The 14,936-nt window shown below is 47.8% G+C and overlaps 1 protein-coding gene across 1 annotated transcript; it reads left to right on the plus strand.

Annotated features, from left to right (window-relative positions):
• Window positions 1-801: 801 nt before the first annotated feature.
• On the plus strand, window positions 802-3,062 carry GP1BB (glycoprotein Ib platelet subunit beta). Its single transcript, XM_059863674.1, has one exon. The coding sequence runs from the start codon at window positions 1,600-1,602 to the stop codon at window positions 2,212-2,214; it is 615 nt and encodes a 204-aa protein (XP_059719657.1). The 5' UTR covers window positions 802-1,599; the 3' UTR covers window positions 2,215-3,062.
• The last annotated feature ends 11,874 nt before the right edge of the window (window positions 3,063-14,936 follow it).

A 14,936-nucleotide genomic window follows, 5' to 3' on the forward strand; every position in this document is an offset into this window, starting at 1 on the left:
TCAGTAACTGCACTTGTCAAGGGCTGTGGGCTCACTTGGCTGCCTGAAGAGCAGCTCCTCAGAGCACTGCCTTTCCCAGTCTGCTGGCCTTCCTGTAAATCCAACTAGTTTTATTTTGGTTTAGACAGTGAAATGCCAAGAATTATATTTTACCCCTATAACAATCATGAGAGGATGCAAGTGTCTGAAGAGTCTTTCTCTGGAAAGATGGATGGACTGGAAGACCATGTCTATCAGCAGATCTTTCACTAAGTACTAGATTTGTGCCACTGCTTCAAGGGAAACCTGAGGGTCAGCACCCAGAAAGTGCTAGGTGTCACCACTCTGCCAAGTTGTCCTGATGAGGTGGAAAGCCAAAGGTCACAGTGCTGAGGGAGTATGTACAAACCAGTAACATCACCTTCCAGTCTGAAGTGCATTTTGAGTTACTGTGCCGTTGAGACTTCATAACATTTCTCTTGGGCTGAGCCTGTGGGCCCAGAATCACAGTTACCAGTACTGGCAGCATCTCGCAGCAAGCGTGTTCTTGTGAGCAGCGTCAGCTCCCCTTTCTTGGAAGGCTTGCTCAATGAAGCCTCAGCTTCCGGTGACATGCAGCAGACTTGCAGGAAGGCCTCATGTGGGAGGTGTCCCTGGGATGAGCCTGACCCTTATCTTGCCAGCCAGCTGCAAAGGGATTATCTGGGAACAGAGCTATGCACACTCTTGCACTGGCTGGGCTGCCTTGAGACCTTCTTCTTGTGTTATAAAGCCAGCAAGAAAGCAAGAATTGAGCTACTCTGGTAAGTCAATAATGCTACCTTCTACTCTTTGTTAAAATTTTATTTAATTAATTGACAATTACAATTTGTCAAGCACAAAAAAAATACTGCCTTGTTGCAGGTATGTGTAGTTGTTCTCCTGGAGAAGTTACAGTAGCTCCTGTTCAGCAGTGGCATGAGACTGTAACATAAAAAAAGCTCGTTGACCTATGTCTCCCAGCACAAGTGATTATTCACTGGCCTCCATCCTCAGTGGTCAGCACCTTCACTGCAGCCAAAGACTGTTTATTACTTCTTTTCAAGGCTGGAAAAGCTATTTTTTACTCACGGTAACAGTAAATTTATTTCTGAATCTCCTCTTGCAGTTGGCATGAATGAAGCTTTACTTACAGATGTAATCCAGAGCTATGTTAAGGCATGAGGAAGTTCATATTCTAGTTTTTGATTCCTTGATAGAAATTTTCTTGGCTACCCTGATAATGCACCTTCAGTAGTGCTGGAAACATAAGCAGCTCTTGTATCCTTCTGAGGACTAGTGAAAATGTATTTGATGGCTGCAGCTAAGCTTTCCAGTACCATGTATTCATATCCCTCCTCAAATCCAGGGCTGGAAGACCATGAAAGTTCCTTCACCTATACTGAGAGACCAGAATTTGCTCTCTTTTAACTCTGTTCTTTTCAGAGCTCTCACGTCTCCAGTGGAGGACACCAAATTCACCCAACTTTAGAAGCTCATCCTCAGAACAAAACAACAAAAGACCTTGGCTGTCGTGTCACCCCTAGAGTGTGTGGTATCTGGTCTCCACCTCATCCAATCTCACCAGGGAAGTGTTTGCAGATGAAAATGAACGGTGGAATTCTCCTGTCCCTCCTTGGCTTCCTCCCACTTGCGATACCCATATGCCCTGTGCCATGCAGGTGCACCACCAACATTACTGACTGCTCACTGAAAAACCTGACTGTAGAAAACCTGCCCACTGCCTTCCGTCCCTCGGCTGAAATCATCCACCTCGGTTCCAACAGGCTCACCTCTATTCCCAATGGGCTCTTTGACAACCTGAGGAGCCTCCAGGTAGTCTACCTGCAGGGCAACCCTTGGGAATGCACCTGTGACATCCTCTACTTGCGCTCCTGGCTCCAGTGGCAGCAGAACCGGAGCCTGTACAGGGATGTGAGGTGCAGCTCCCCGGAGCACCTGCAGGGCCGCATCATTGCCTACCTGACAGAAGATGAGATCGTCTCCACGTGCCAGCACTGGTACTGCAGCCTGGCTCTGCTCTCTCAGCTCTCCCTCTTCATCCTCCTTATCCTCCAGGGTATCTTGGTTATCCTCATCGTTGTCTACCTGCAGAAATTTCGGAGAATGACCGCTGAAGTCCGGAGCACCACCCAAGATCTAGACCACCAGGTGGACCCTTGGGCATCTTCAATAAACCCCTCCAACAAGGATTAACATCACGAGACAGAAGACCCTCCTCCCTTTGGGGGATGCTGTGCCAAAGTCCTGTAGTTTGTGATACCCAGAGGAGACAATTTAGTACAGCATCTAATCCTGACTGCAGTGTGAAGCAGGACTTGAACTGATCAGACTTTTTCTGTGTTCCTAAAGAATCAATCTCATGTTTTTTCAATGCTTTAAATTCTTTAGCGTGATCTTGGCTGCTTGTCTAAGCTGGATGTTTGGTAGACTAAGGAAATCATAAACTACAGCAACCAGAACTGACTCAGACAGCTCATAGGGGCTCCAGTGCTAGATCCCTCCCCTCCTACAGTATTCCAGCCATATTTCCCAGGGTGCTTCTGGTTGTGCTGGGTCAGGTGAGGACAGAGGTGGCCAGCAAACTGTTTGAGTTCTGAGCTAGGACAATGGAGAAATAGTTTCCTTCTGCTACCACAGATAGCATTAAGAGCTTTGGACTAGGGTTTTAGTCTTTTCCTGCCTTGGTTTCCCAAGTAAGAGGGAAAGGAAATATCTTCTTGCTTGATGCATCTTTTCCAATGTTCTTCTAGGGGAGGAGGGTATGTCTAAAAGCCCACTCACCTTATCTGCATCCCTTTTAGTCTACTTTAGTTTTAATACTGACTGAATTCAGTGAAACTGGGGCCCTGAATCTTTATGAGAAATTCATCCTGAAGACAAGAATTGTTTGACTGTGCCTGTATGGTGCCTGGCACAAGAGATCTGGTCTTGAGAAACTCAAACTACAAACCCCACTGATGTGCCTACTGCTGTTTCTGGTGTCCCTTAATTATTTTTGAAATAAAGCAAAATTTAAATAAAATTATGCACGATGATGTAAATGGCTTATTTTTCCATTCAGCACTGGGTATCTTGCATGCTGTTGTGCTCCCTGAGACTGTTCCTCACCCTCAGACTTTGTGCCAAGTAAAACAAATCCTGAGGGCAGGTGGTGAAATTACTGGAGTGCACCGTAGGGTTAAACTTTGGCAGCTGCTGGCTTCTACCATGGGCCAGGAGAAAAAGAGAATTTCTTCCAAAGCCACTTTGTAGCTGCTTGTTTTGTGATGCAGCTGGAATGGAGAGGGTGTTTGGTGGGGCCAGCAGGCTGTGGGGTGACCAGCAGGTGAAAGACCTGTGCCCTTCAGCCCCCAAACCCAAGTCACGGGGGATCCATTCCCCACTCAGCTCACACGCGAATGCAGCTCGGCCACGGGAAGAGCTCTGCTCAGGGGCTGCTGGCAGCGGTGGGGACGGGGCAGCCGGTGGCAGGGGATGGGGCAGGCTGGAGCAGTGACCAAACAGGCAGGGGAAGGTGACGGGACATGGGACAGGTGAGGACAGTAATGGAGCAGTGAAGGGACACGGGAGGGCAGTGACCGAACAGGTGGGGACAGTGGTGGGCCACGGGACAGGGAGGGCAGTGACCGAACAGGGGCGGTGGCGGGACACGGGACAGGGAGGGCAGTGACCGAACAGGGACAGTGGTGGGACACGGGACAGGGAGGGCAGTGAAGGACCGAACAGGGACAGTGGTGGGACACGGGACAGGGAGGGCAGTGAGGGACCGAACAGGGACAGTGGTGGGACACGGGACAGGGAGGGCAGTGAGGGACCGAACAGGGACAGTGGCGGGCCACGGGACAGGGATGGCAGTGACCGAACAGGGACAGTGGTGGGACACGGGACAGGGAGGGCAGTGAGGGACCCGGGGCAGTGACGGACACCGCCAGGCGGCGCTGCCCCGCGGCCGCCGAGCGCCCCCTAGCGCCCCGCTGGCCGCTGCCCCGGGCCGCTGAGGGAGCCCGTGACGGAGCTGAAGGAGCCGGTCCAGGCACTCAGGCGCCGCCTGAGGGGAAGAAGGGAGTCCTGGGGCATTTCTCTGCCTCAGGCTGCTTCACCTCGGCTCAGCTCAGCCCAGGGGGCCGCGGTAGCCCCAAACGCACCGGGTGTTGCCGTGAAAAGCCCCAGGTGCTCGGGGCGGCGGTGCCGATGAAGCTGAGGCGGGAAGATGGAGGCCTGTGGGTCCCCTCACGGGCCGCGGGCGGGTGGAGTCGATGGCTGAGAAGGACGTTCCTTCTGCTGTGTGTGCCGGGGCCACCGTGACTGAGGTGAGTAACATAGGGCTCTGTCTTGGGTGTCTCCTTCTGCCCTTTCCTTGCTGTGTCCCTCCAGCACTAACCCCTGTGGCATTGGCCTGACTGGATGTGGCAGCAAGGCACTCAAGGAAATGTGAGTCCAACTCAGATTTATTTTTTCTTCTGGGGACTGCACCTCTTGCATCAGTATTCCCTGCAATATCACTGTGACCACGACCTCCAAGGAGGGACATAGATCCACCAAGGGGCCTCCTCTGTGGAGAGCTCCAGATTGGTGCTCCATGAGGCCCCATGAGGGGACCCACAGGCCTCCATCTTTCCGCCTCAGCTCCATCAGCACCGCTGCCCCGAGCACCTGGGGCTTTTCACTGCAACACCTGGTGCTTTTGGGGCATGCGGATTTTTAGCTGAATTTGCCTGGGTTAGACGGTGCTGCTGGTGCATGTGGGCAGTTCAACAGGTTCAGTTTCTGGGAGAGACTGAACTGGGAGCAGGCACAGTCCCAGCCCTGTGACAGCTTAGTCTGTTGACGCTGCCATGGGGTGCTGAAAATCCTTCGTGGCTCAGTGTGTCCAGAGAGACAGAACAACTGCTGGCTTTGGTTTTGTTTCCCCGAGCAGGCAGGAGAGCTTCTGACTCTGAATCACTAAATCTTGGCACATGGAAGTTTAAAAGCCTTTTTGGCATTATTTGCACCTGTGAAAAATGTGACCAGCCATGGCACTGTGATAATGAATTGCACTGAGTGCAGAGTGATTTGTGTGCCATGGCAGCATGTCTAATCCATAAATCCAGAGCCTGCATATCTTGCCTTCTCCTGGCTCAGGAATCTGCATGTCACAGATGCTTTCTTGCTCTGCTACCCAGTGGAGGATCTGCTGGGATGTCGGTGAAAGGAGAACTGGCTTTCATTCTGAAGGGACACTGTCCAAGAATGCACAGATGCTTTGAAGGGGAAGCAGCGGTGAAATATGGCAAACATAATAAGAGCAAGCTATTAAGCTGCTTGCAAATAATTTTCTAGTATCAAGGCCAATCCAAGCCCATGCCATGCAGGGTTGGGCTGCCAGGCCTGCTGGACGGTCTAGTGCCTTGCCAAAGGTTCAGATGCTTCCAAGCAGCTCCTTTCTCTGAAAGTTACCAGGTTAAAGAAACCTGGGAGACCAGACCAAGGTGTTTGCAGCCTCCATGATGCAGAGCTCTAAACCTGAGGTGTCCAAAAAGCAAGTCAGCACTTCCTAAGTGAAAGACCAAATGGTTGGTAGATGACATTGGGGAAGGCACACTGCTTTTTTCTTCCTCCAAATGCCTTGTTTCTCGGTTATCTTTATGGTGACTTCTGCATGTTTTACAGAGAAAAAGAAGGCTTGAAAGCAAAGCAAGCTGATTTTGGAGCCTAGAGAATTTTAACCAATAATCTCACAGTCTCCGTACCATATGGTGATAGTAGTTCTGTTTTGCTTCAAGATTGCTGCAGGCCCTTGTTTACAGATTGCCTGAATCCTTGTGACCCTTGGGAACCTGCCCCCGTTCTTTTACTTACACTTTCATGGATTCTGCACCCTCAGGCATGCGATGAAAATATCACATCTCTACACACATTATCACCCACTGCAGGGCTTAGTCACTGGGACAGGCAATTCCTTGCAGCACTTGGAGATTAGGCAGTGCTTGGAGATAGTTTGGAGCATGGCACATCCCTCTCATGCAGTCAGAGCTGTGTGCTGTGCATGTGCCTGAGTGAGGACTCTCAGTCTATGCCTTGGTGGCATTTGTTGCATTGTTTATAAATCATAAGAGGTGTTTTTCTTAGTCATGAATATGAGGCTGCCTGGCCTTCTCTAAACCCCTCATTTCCCTTCAGGATTGAAGCATGAAGGGCAGCCCAGAGAGAGTGCCAAGAAAACAGTGTTGATTCCACATCATGGGACATCTTATCTGTCCTAGGGTACATGGAAAAACAAACATTTGAGAAATGTTTAGAAGTGACTTTTACTTTTTTTATGTCTATATTTGCATATGAAAACAAAGGCTCTTTCAGGTTCATAGGCTTTATTTGGAGGGCTTTAATGGAGAGCACAACTTAATTTAAGAGGTTTCTGTAAAAGATTAGTTATCATGGGGAAGCGCACTGAAAGCAGCAGGTTACAGTGTTTCGTTCTGAAGATAGCGTGTGTGTACATACTCTATGTCTAGGTAAAGTTACATGCTCCCTGGAAGGACAGGATGGAGCCCTCCTGGAGGACATAAAAGATTTAAGTGGGTTTAGTAAAAAAAAAAAAAATTCCTCAATTTACCCTACAAATTAAATCTACAAGTAATTTTTTTTCTATTTCTTTGTATATATCATGGTCTGCTTCTGCTCTGAAATGTTTGTGACTATTGAGAATAGAATATGCTGGGTGGTATTTCTTTGTATTTACGCAGAGGAAAATTACCTGAGAGTTACAAAACCAAAATGCCAGGAATGCCCTCTGTGGATACCAAATGGTTCAGGCTGTGTAGCTGATCTGCCGTCCTCGTCTGTCACAGCTGATGATCACTTCTAACCTGCCCTGTCACAGCTGTTTGGTTCCACACCAGCACCATTCCTTTTGCATGGGAGCAGCTGTGCTCGCTGAAGGAAAGTCTGTCTCCAGGGCCACTGCAGTACTGACGAGCCACTGCTCGCTCAGGAGAGGGCAGCAAATCGCTGTTAAACTCCTGTTTGCTTTGTCTAGTAAAATACACATGAGATTTGGGCCTGGGAGAGGGTGAAGGCACGTGTGATGTCAGCCAGAGGCTGACAGGGATGCTCCAGACTTAGTTGCCCAAGCAGCAGTCTTTGCTTCTTGAACCAGTAACTACTAGGTAAAAAGCTCCTTTTCTCGTTGTTGTTTCCAAGCATCAGCCTGAAACAGAGAGGGAAAGGAGGTGGTCATTATGAAGTTGTGGCCATAATGTAAATAGGGTTGGTTCTCTGTGAGTGCTTAGTCTGATGAGTTTTGGAGGGTGGAAATCCATCCTTTGGCAGGTGGTAATAAAAGCTCTTGCCATTGTCACTGAGCGGTGAGAGCAGCGGGTTTTCACTGGCGTGCCTGTTGGAGATGGGAAGGTGCCCGGGCTGTTTTGTACCTCTCACAGGTGAACATTCATGTTGGGTCAGGAGGATGGGTGGGAGGTAAGAGCTCTCAGAATGTCCCAGGGCTACGTAGGACAGAGGACTCAAAATTGTTGGGGTTGGCTCTGTGCCTCTGTGGGACAGAAAATGCAGAGGCTTGAACAGGCAGCTGTGTAAGCACCCATGGAATTTAAATGCCCCTGCACTGGCAGGAGCTGTGGGGAGCTGAAATGTGGATCAAAGGACTGTGAAATACCAACAACTCCTGTTTGGACTCCTAGCCCTTGACTTGGTTGTCTCTCACAGGGTATGATAAGGGATGTGCCTGTGTTTGGGGAGCTTTTACCTCCAGCACTCTCAAGCTCACCAAAGTATTATGTGGGTGCCCACATTTGCTCTGTATCTACATTACCTGATCTTTCAACACAGTGTTAGCAAGCTGTTTTTTTTTCCCAGGATGAGACTTTAATTCCCTCCCATTGATCATGGCCAAAGAAGAGAGCTCAAATGGAGATTTTATTCCAGAAACAATGCCCCCCTTATGTGGTGTGTCGTGATCTCTCTGAATGAACCTGCTGGTGAAATGAAGGCTTTTCTCTGAGCTGTTTTATACCTCTCACAGGTGAATCTTCATATTGGGTCAGCTGCCTTGATTCCTGCAGGGAGAGAGAATGGAAGTAAAACATGAAATCTTTGTTCTGTGGGGACTGAGACAAAATGAGAGTCAGTGGGACTTGGGCTTTATATTTAGATTCCATAAATCCCCATGTGCTGCAGGGAATTTGTACCCATTAACACCCACGAAGTGGAGGGCAAGTTCCCTGTGCAGTAGTATGTATTTTTCTGCCTTAAGACACTTCTCTCCAGGTCCAGCCCAAAGCCTCTTGCCTGGGCTGGCTGCTCACTTCCAGCCAAACTGCTGTTGTCTTTCTTGCCTCGTCCTCAGCTCTGCTGTGAGCTGCTGCCTATTCTGTCTGTACCTGCTCTTCCACACCCTTCCCACTGCTGTCAGCATTTCCCAAGTTGTACATAAAATACAGCTTGCTGCTTTCCCATGTTTGGCTCTCTGATGGCTGAGCTGCAGCAAACCCACCAAACTTATTAATTTGATCATCCAGTGCAGAGGCTTTGAAAGCAAGACCTTGGTGTTCTTGATTACTTCCTCTCCTGTCATCCCCTCTTGCCACTATCCATCAAGAACGGCATTTTAATGATCCCTTTGCTTCTTTTCCTTTTTTCCTGAGACTTCAAAGAGCACAAGAAGCAGCATTGTCATTTCTGTGCTGCCTAAATGAAGGGAAACTCTCTCCAAGTGCTGCGTGTGAATTTCAGTGTGCAAATTCCCATGCAGTTTTCTACAGTACGTTGGGTAATGTTTTGTATTCTGTCCATTGCTGGATTTGAGCAAAAAACCCCACTGTATTGGTTTCTGTTTCTGTGTTGAGAGGAATAAAGAGATATACTTACATGAGGCAGAGATGGAGAGAGGGTGCTGTATTGTCTGTAATTTGAAAATGTATAATGAGATGTATTTTCCTGTGTGTATATCTGAAAGGAAGCTCCTCAGTAACTGCAGAACTCTGTGGTGATGTTCACTCTCTGGAAGAAGTCAGCTGTGGCTAAGTTGCTCTGTGTTGCAATAATCCAGTGCCCTACTTTGTGTTCCAGATGTGCAGGAAAAAAATAATTTGGAGATGCATCTGCTGAAAGCACGTGAAACCTGAAGGGAGTAGAGAGAAATCCTGGCCCTGCTCTGTTGTGCCACTGTCTTCAGTAAAGCTCAGGGTTCAGCCTTCGGAGCATGTGCTGGGCTGTGCACACAAACTGCCAAGAGGAATCTCTAAGAAAATCCAATGCAGGGAGGCCCAGCTCTGGGGCAAGAGCACTGGATTATGCATGTAGTGTAACATTAGTTATGTACAGTAAAGCAAGTATTTCTAAAACCACAGAAAACATCTGAGTCCTGTCAAAATGAAAGAAAATTGGGATGAAGGTTGGGCACTGTATTCCCTAAACTTGTTCCAGTGATTAATTAGCTGTGGAAAAATTAGCATGTAATTTCAATCCTCGTTTGTCTGTGAGTTTCCAGCATTCCTACCTTGCCTTGCCTTTATCTGTAGATGTCTGTAGGGCCCCATGTACTAGGTACTCTATGTTCCCAGGGATGGGAAATTGTGAAATCCATGTGGGATGGGAAATTATCTCGGATGTTTCCCATCTTGGAGGGGAAAAAAAAAAAAAAATCTATCTTGGAAGCAATTCAGCTGAAACCCAGAGCATACAACTGGTGCATTCACCTTCAGGCTTACTCGCCTGCCTACTAGCAACACACTTGACTCTCGAAGTGAAAAATAAGTCTAATCCAAAAGTTGGAGCCTCATTATTTGTTAACTGGAAAACAGACAGCTAAACAAGTCCACTGATATTTTTTAATCTGTGTCTTAAAAATAAATGCATGCACCAACTGTTCCTTGGTTGTGCCAAGCTGAGGGTTTCATATTAAAAAATAAATAGTTCATAGAATGGTTTCTACCAGTTTTGTATCTTGCACAGCCAGGAGGCTCTGTCTGGGGTAAATGGTCCTTGATAGTGCAGCTACCCGTGACCTCATGGCCTGCTGCTGAGGGGAGGTGGCTTATGCCATGGGGCACTGTCATCTTGAGAGCAATTCCCCAGAATGCTTGGGCCATGAGTGGATTCCCCCATGATCCTCATATGGGATGAAATGGGCTGCTCTCCACCTGGCAGTTTCCCCTTGGATTTCCTAAGCCAGGAAGGTCTGACCTGATCTCTGCAGAGATGAAAAGGTCCCTGGCAGGTGTATGGAAGCATTCCCTGCTGGCTGTTCATTTGCTGCTCTGAGCTGTCTGGAAAAGGTTTCCTCACTCAGCTAAGGAAGAACCTCACCGCAGAGTTGACAGCAAACAGCCCTCAGGATGAAGTTTGTGCACACAACCAGGAAAAGACCAGGGGTGAGCAGAATAAAGGAGTAGACCTGATGGGCAGTTTCCCAGCATCAAGAGCTTGATCTGGGCTGATTACTGAGTATTTACAAATGCTGAATCAGTGCCTACTGAGCTGGCCTAGTTGTCTCCTCAGCAATTCCTACAGATTGAGAATGAGTGGCAAGAATAACAGAGGAGGGAGGATCTGGTTACAGGCTCAGAGAGGAATGCCAGGACTCCCTTGCCTGTCTTGGTGCTCACTTTCTCTCCTCTTGCCCTGCCCTCCTACCTTTCTGGCTAATCCAGTCCTATTTCAGAGCACAGGGGAGGAAGGCTCTTTTGTTGGAGTCACTGTACCCAAGTCAGTCTATGCCAAGTTGTACATAAAACATATTTGAGCTGCTGCACTTGCAGTGGAGAGGAAAACAGTAGAACTTGGGGGCTGCCATGAATACTTCATAGCAAAGCAGCATTTGCAGGACCTTTGTGAGCAGAAGGGAAAAGCTGAAGTCTATTTTATGGAGTAGAGTTATCAAGAAACTTAATCTAGAAAGTTAATCTCGGAAGTATGCTAAGTTTGAACATCTGTAAGTGCTTTGAAATTTCTGAGTGAAAAATGCTGGGCAGAAGGAGAGGATATGTCTGGTTCAAAGCAGGGGCAACAGAATACCTCCTGCCAACAGCTGGGCTATGCAGTAACTTCTGAAAAACTATTTCTTTGCTTTTGAAATACATTTGACTGCACTAAGTGGCATGGTGTTCTCAAAATGTTTTCCTTGGCTTGTCCAATACCTCCTAGCCTGTCTTCCTTCTCTTTTTCTTTCCTATTCTTTGCAAACAATTCCTTTTGAACATTACTTTCCTTTGTTTAGGTGTAGTATTTCCCTCAAATATTTATGGCTGTGATACTCATCTTGAGTAGCGAGCCAAGGAATCACAGAAATTCTGTGTTAATTTCTCACCCTCCTTTCCCTACACAGTGGCTTTCCCAGGCAGGTAGGTAAGCTCCCAACTTTCTTCTTGTTCTATTCTAACACAGCATAAAGAATTTGGTCTTTTGGATGGTGGGACACTTTAAAATAGCTCCAGGCACTGTTCCTCCTTTTCCCTACCTTGTGATGAACCTGCTGTTTTAAGAAGTGTGAGGAACATAATTAGTAACACAATACCAGCTCTCTGATAGGTCCTTCTTATCAATGGATCTTGGAGGACTTTGCCAAGCTGGATACCAGTTGTTGCACCTATTGCAAAGATGGAGAAATTGAAGCAGAGGAAGAGAGCCTGCTCTCCCAGAACACATCAGCAGCAAAGCTGGGACTGAACACCCCTGCCATTTTGCACCACCTTCCTTGGAAGTGAGAGGGAAGGATGTGCAGCCCAAGGTGCATTTTCTGCACGTAGCTCTTCCTTGCTTCTTTCTCAATAACTGGTACACTGGAGAAGAGGCACCATGCTCTCCTGTTCTTCATGGTTAAGCTAATTGCCAAGCTCCCTCTAGGTTTCAGTAAGTCAGAGGATGGAAGAGTTGGTGTTACCTGTTGACATCAGGGTCTGGGAAGCAGTATCTGTCTCCAGACCCTGGGCTTACATGGGCAGCTGCTGCCACCGTACAGAAGTCTTGTGAAACGCTGCCAGGAGTCTTCTCAAAGTACTCAGATCCTAGGTGCTAGAGGAATAATGGGGAACAAGGGCACTTTTTCATGTGTGATGCAGCTGGGAGCTGCTACACTGGGAAAAGATCTCTCTGACTTTGCTCTTGTTGACCATGAAATGTATCCTGCAGTCTGGCAATGTGCAAAACTAGCAATGGGAACAGAAGTCTCCTGTCTTGAACACACTTCACTCAAGCGTGCACAGAGATATGGGACAGTGTCCTCTTTCAGTGTGCAAGGGAAGCCAAATCCTGCTTTCATCAGGTCTGCGTGGCTTTGAAGTAACTTCATTTCTTTGTTATGCCGCAGTGATGCATTTGGCTTCCCTACTTGTGACCCCCAGCGCCCACTGAGGAATGTGTCTCTAAGCCCCATCAAGCCCTCAGCCATTTTTACTGGAGGCTGAGGTACAAAGACACTTATGATGCCTAGAGAAGGGAGGGCAGAGTGCACGCCTGCCTCCTATGATAATGCATCTCCACCTACGCCCGGCATGGCTGTGTTTTTCTAGCTCTTTTGTGGTTTTGTTGTTCTCCCCTTGCACCCACAAAACCCTGCACTGGCTATAGCAATTGGCTAAATCTTTCTTGTGTTCCTCCCTCAGGACCCAGGCACAAGCCCAGCCAAGCTTTTTATACGTGTCTGCAGATGGACCTTTGCCCCTATGGTTTGCCTGGCCCTCTCTTCACCCGTGGCCAGGCACTCCAGTGCATGAAGTGGACGTTTTCCAGCCCTGAGCTGCCAGAGTTAATTAACCCTCTGCTAAGGCCAGGCCAGTCTTTCTGGGAAACTAGATCCATTGGACTGTGCATTCCACAAGCCTCTCTTTGCCTGGCGTCTAGTGTATCTGTACAGGAAAAATCTGTTTCTTCCTCCATATACTTGTGTTCTGGGATTGCAGGGGGCAGAAGCCTGAGGAAGAGAGAAGGGATCAAGTTCCCTAAGTTTCCTTGCCGTCATCAGCTGCCAGGAACTTGCCATGGGAGAAGACCAACACGAAACTGCTGGAGATGCCTTGGTTTTTTCTGGGCAGAGAATGCATTCATAGTTTTCCCCATCTCCTCTTCCTTGTGGCAAAGTTGTCTTTGTGTAAGGCAGCTGCTATAGTTTCCCACAAACTGCTTGACATGACTGGTCATAATGTTGCCATCCAGCTTAGTCCTTACCTTCTGTCTTCTAGGAGGCTTGCCCCACTTTCAGAGGAAAGCACAAGGTTTTCCTCTGAGGACTGTTTAATTTATGTGGTTCTACTGGCTGAGCCCCTACAGAATAATGTTCTTAATGCCATCACCCTTTGGGATCATGGGGCTCAATTCCCTTTTGTGCCTTGAGATTTCAGGGGTCCTTGAGGTACCATCCTCCAAGAGCCTGAGGAGACAGAAGTCAAGGAGGGACTAGACTCTCATTGAGACCTGCAGAGCTTCAGTGGCTGTGTTCTTGAGGCAAACTCTAGAGTTGAGGATTGAATTCTTCCCTGGCTGATCTCTGTCTTAAAACAAAGTACCCCTTTTGCACTGTGCCCAGTGCATCTCTGTGTTTTCAGGCTCACACCACCTGTGTCCCTGTGCTTCGTCTCATGATGAGTTAATGCCAGTGCCAGAGGGAACAAACACGGGGTTGTTCAGGCTCCCAACACATACACGCCTGACTCCTGTCCATGTCGTGTTGTTAAGGTCATTTATCTCCTCCCCAAAAGGCCCTGCAGAACGCTGGCCAGACCTGTTCCCGTTAACTGTGCCTGTCTTTCCTTGTAAGAAAAAGGAGTGTAATTGTGCAGTCTTCCAAAAATAATAATTAAAAAGTATAAGCTTGCATGAAAGCGTGTTATGCTCTGGAGAAAGAAAGATAGGGACCTTTTTGACTGGTGCTGAGGGCAGGATACAGAGAGTTGTTTGCTTAAAGTGAAAAAAGCCAGAATTTACCTGCATGGTCCAGTCCTGTTTGGATAGAGCCTGCAAATCCCCCCTTTCCCACCTAGTTCTGTGAGTGAGTTGCAGTAAATCAGGACAAACTGAGGGGTTTTTTTGTTGTGTGGTTGGTTGGCTGGGGATTTTTTTTTGAAAGAGCCTTGATTGTCCAGCTATTTTTCTCCCTTGGTGCTGCTTCACGCCACTTCTGACTTTGATTAATAGATCTCTGAATAAAATGTTAATCTAACTAGGTCCTTGGCCCAGCCCCCCTGCCCTCCATGCCTTGCTCCAGAAATATCAGAGAAAACACACAGAGGTTTTGTCTCCCTGCAGAGCACTTGTAGCTTTTGATTAATGGGTGGAAGGGCCCAGCTCCAGGTTTGTGGCATCTCTCCCGACGGCAGAAAAATAAGCAAAAAGTCACCGAACATGACACAGAGAAGGAAAGTCTCAGGAGCTGCAACAGGGAGAAAGGAAGGAGAGAGACCAGCTTATAATTCAAGATATACCCTGCTCTAAGCCCTGGTACTTGTAAGTTGAAGTTCAGACTCTCATCTCCATTTTAATATTTCTTTACAATGAGCTCAGACCACATTGCTGAATTCAGCAGTTTCCAAACTCTGGGATGTCTTAACTTCTAATATGTGCATCATGAACTACTCTGCACGTTGCCCTGGGTTGACACTTCACATGCATGTGTTAAGAGTAGCTAAGATGGCTTAATAATAAAATGAGACCTTACAATTCAAACAGGACACGTGTTTCCCCTATTCCCCTTCGAACTCTTGCCCATTCTCTGAACCAGACTTCTTTTGGAGCTTCTGAAATGATCAGAAACATGTGTTTCATTCTTGTCTTCTGGCCAGTACTGAACTCAGAAAGACTCTTCTTGTATCACTTTCATGTGGAAGCCAGACCTGCTGGAAATTTTCTTGTTCCCTCAAGGTGGATCATTTGGTGGAACTACAGATATACCAAGCTACTTGTGCAAGGGCTTGTCCATATGGGGC

Source organism: Haemorhous mexicanus, chromosome 19 (genome assembly GCF_027477595.1).
Source record: "Haemorhous mexicanus isolate bHaeMex1 chromosome 19, bHaeMex1.pri, whole genome shotgun sequence".
NCBI classification, from domain to species: domain Eukaryota; kingdom Metazoa; phylum Chordata; class Aves; order Passeriformes; family Fringillidae; genus Haemorhous; species Haemorhous mexicanus.

What these genes read in the sequence shown, in the direction of transcription:
- GP1BB (XM_059863674.1), top strand. Translation starts at nt 1,600, where the DNA reads ATGAAAATGAACGGTGGAATTCTCCTGTCCCTCCTTGGCTTCCTCCCA.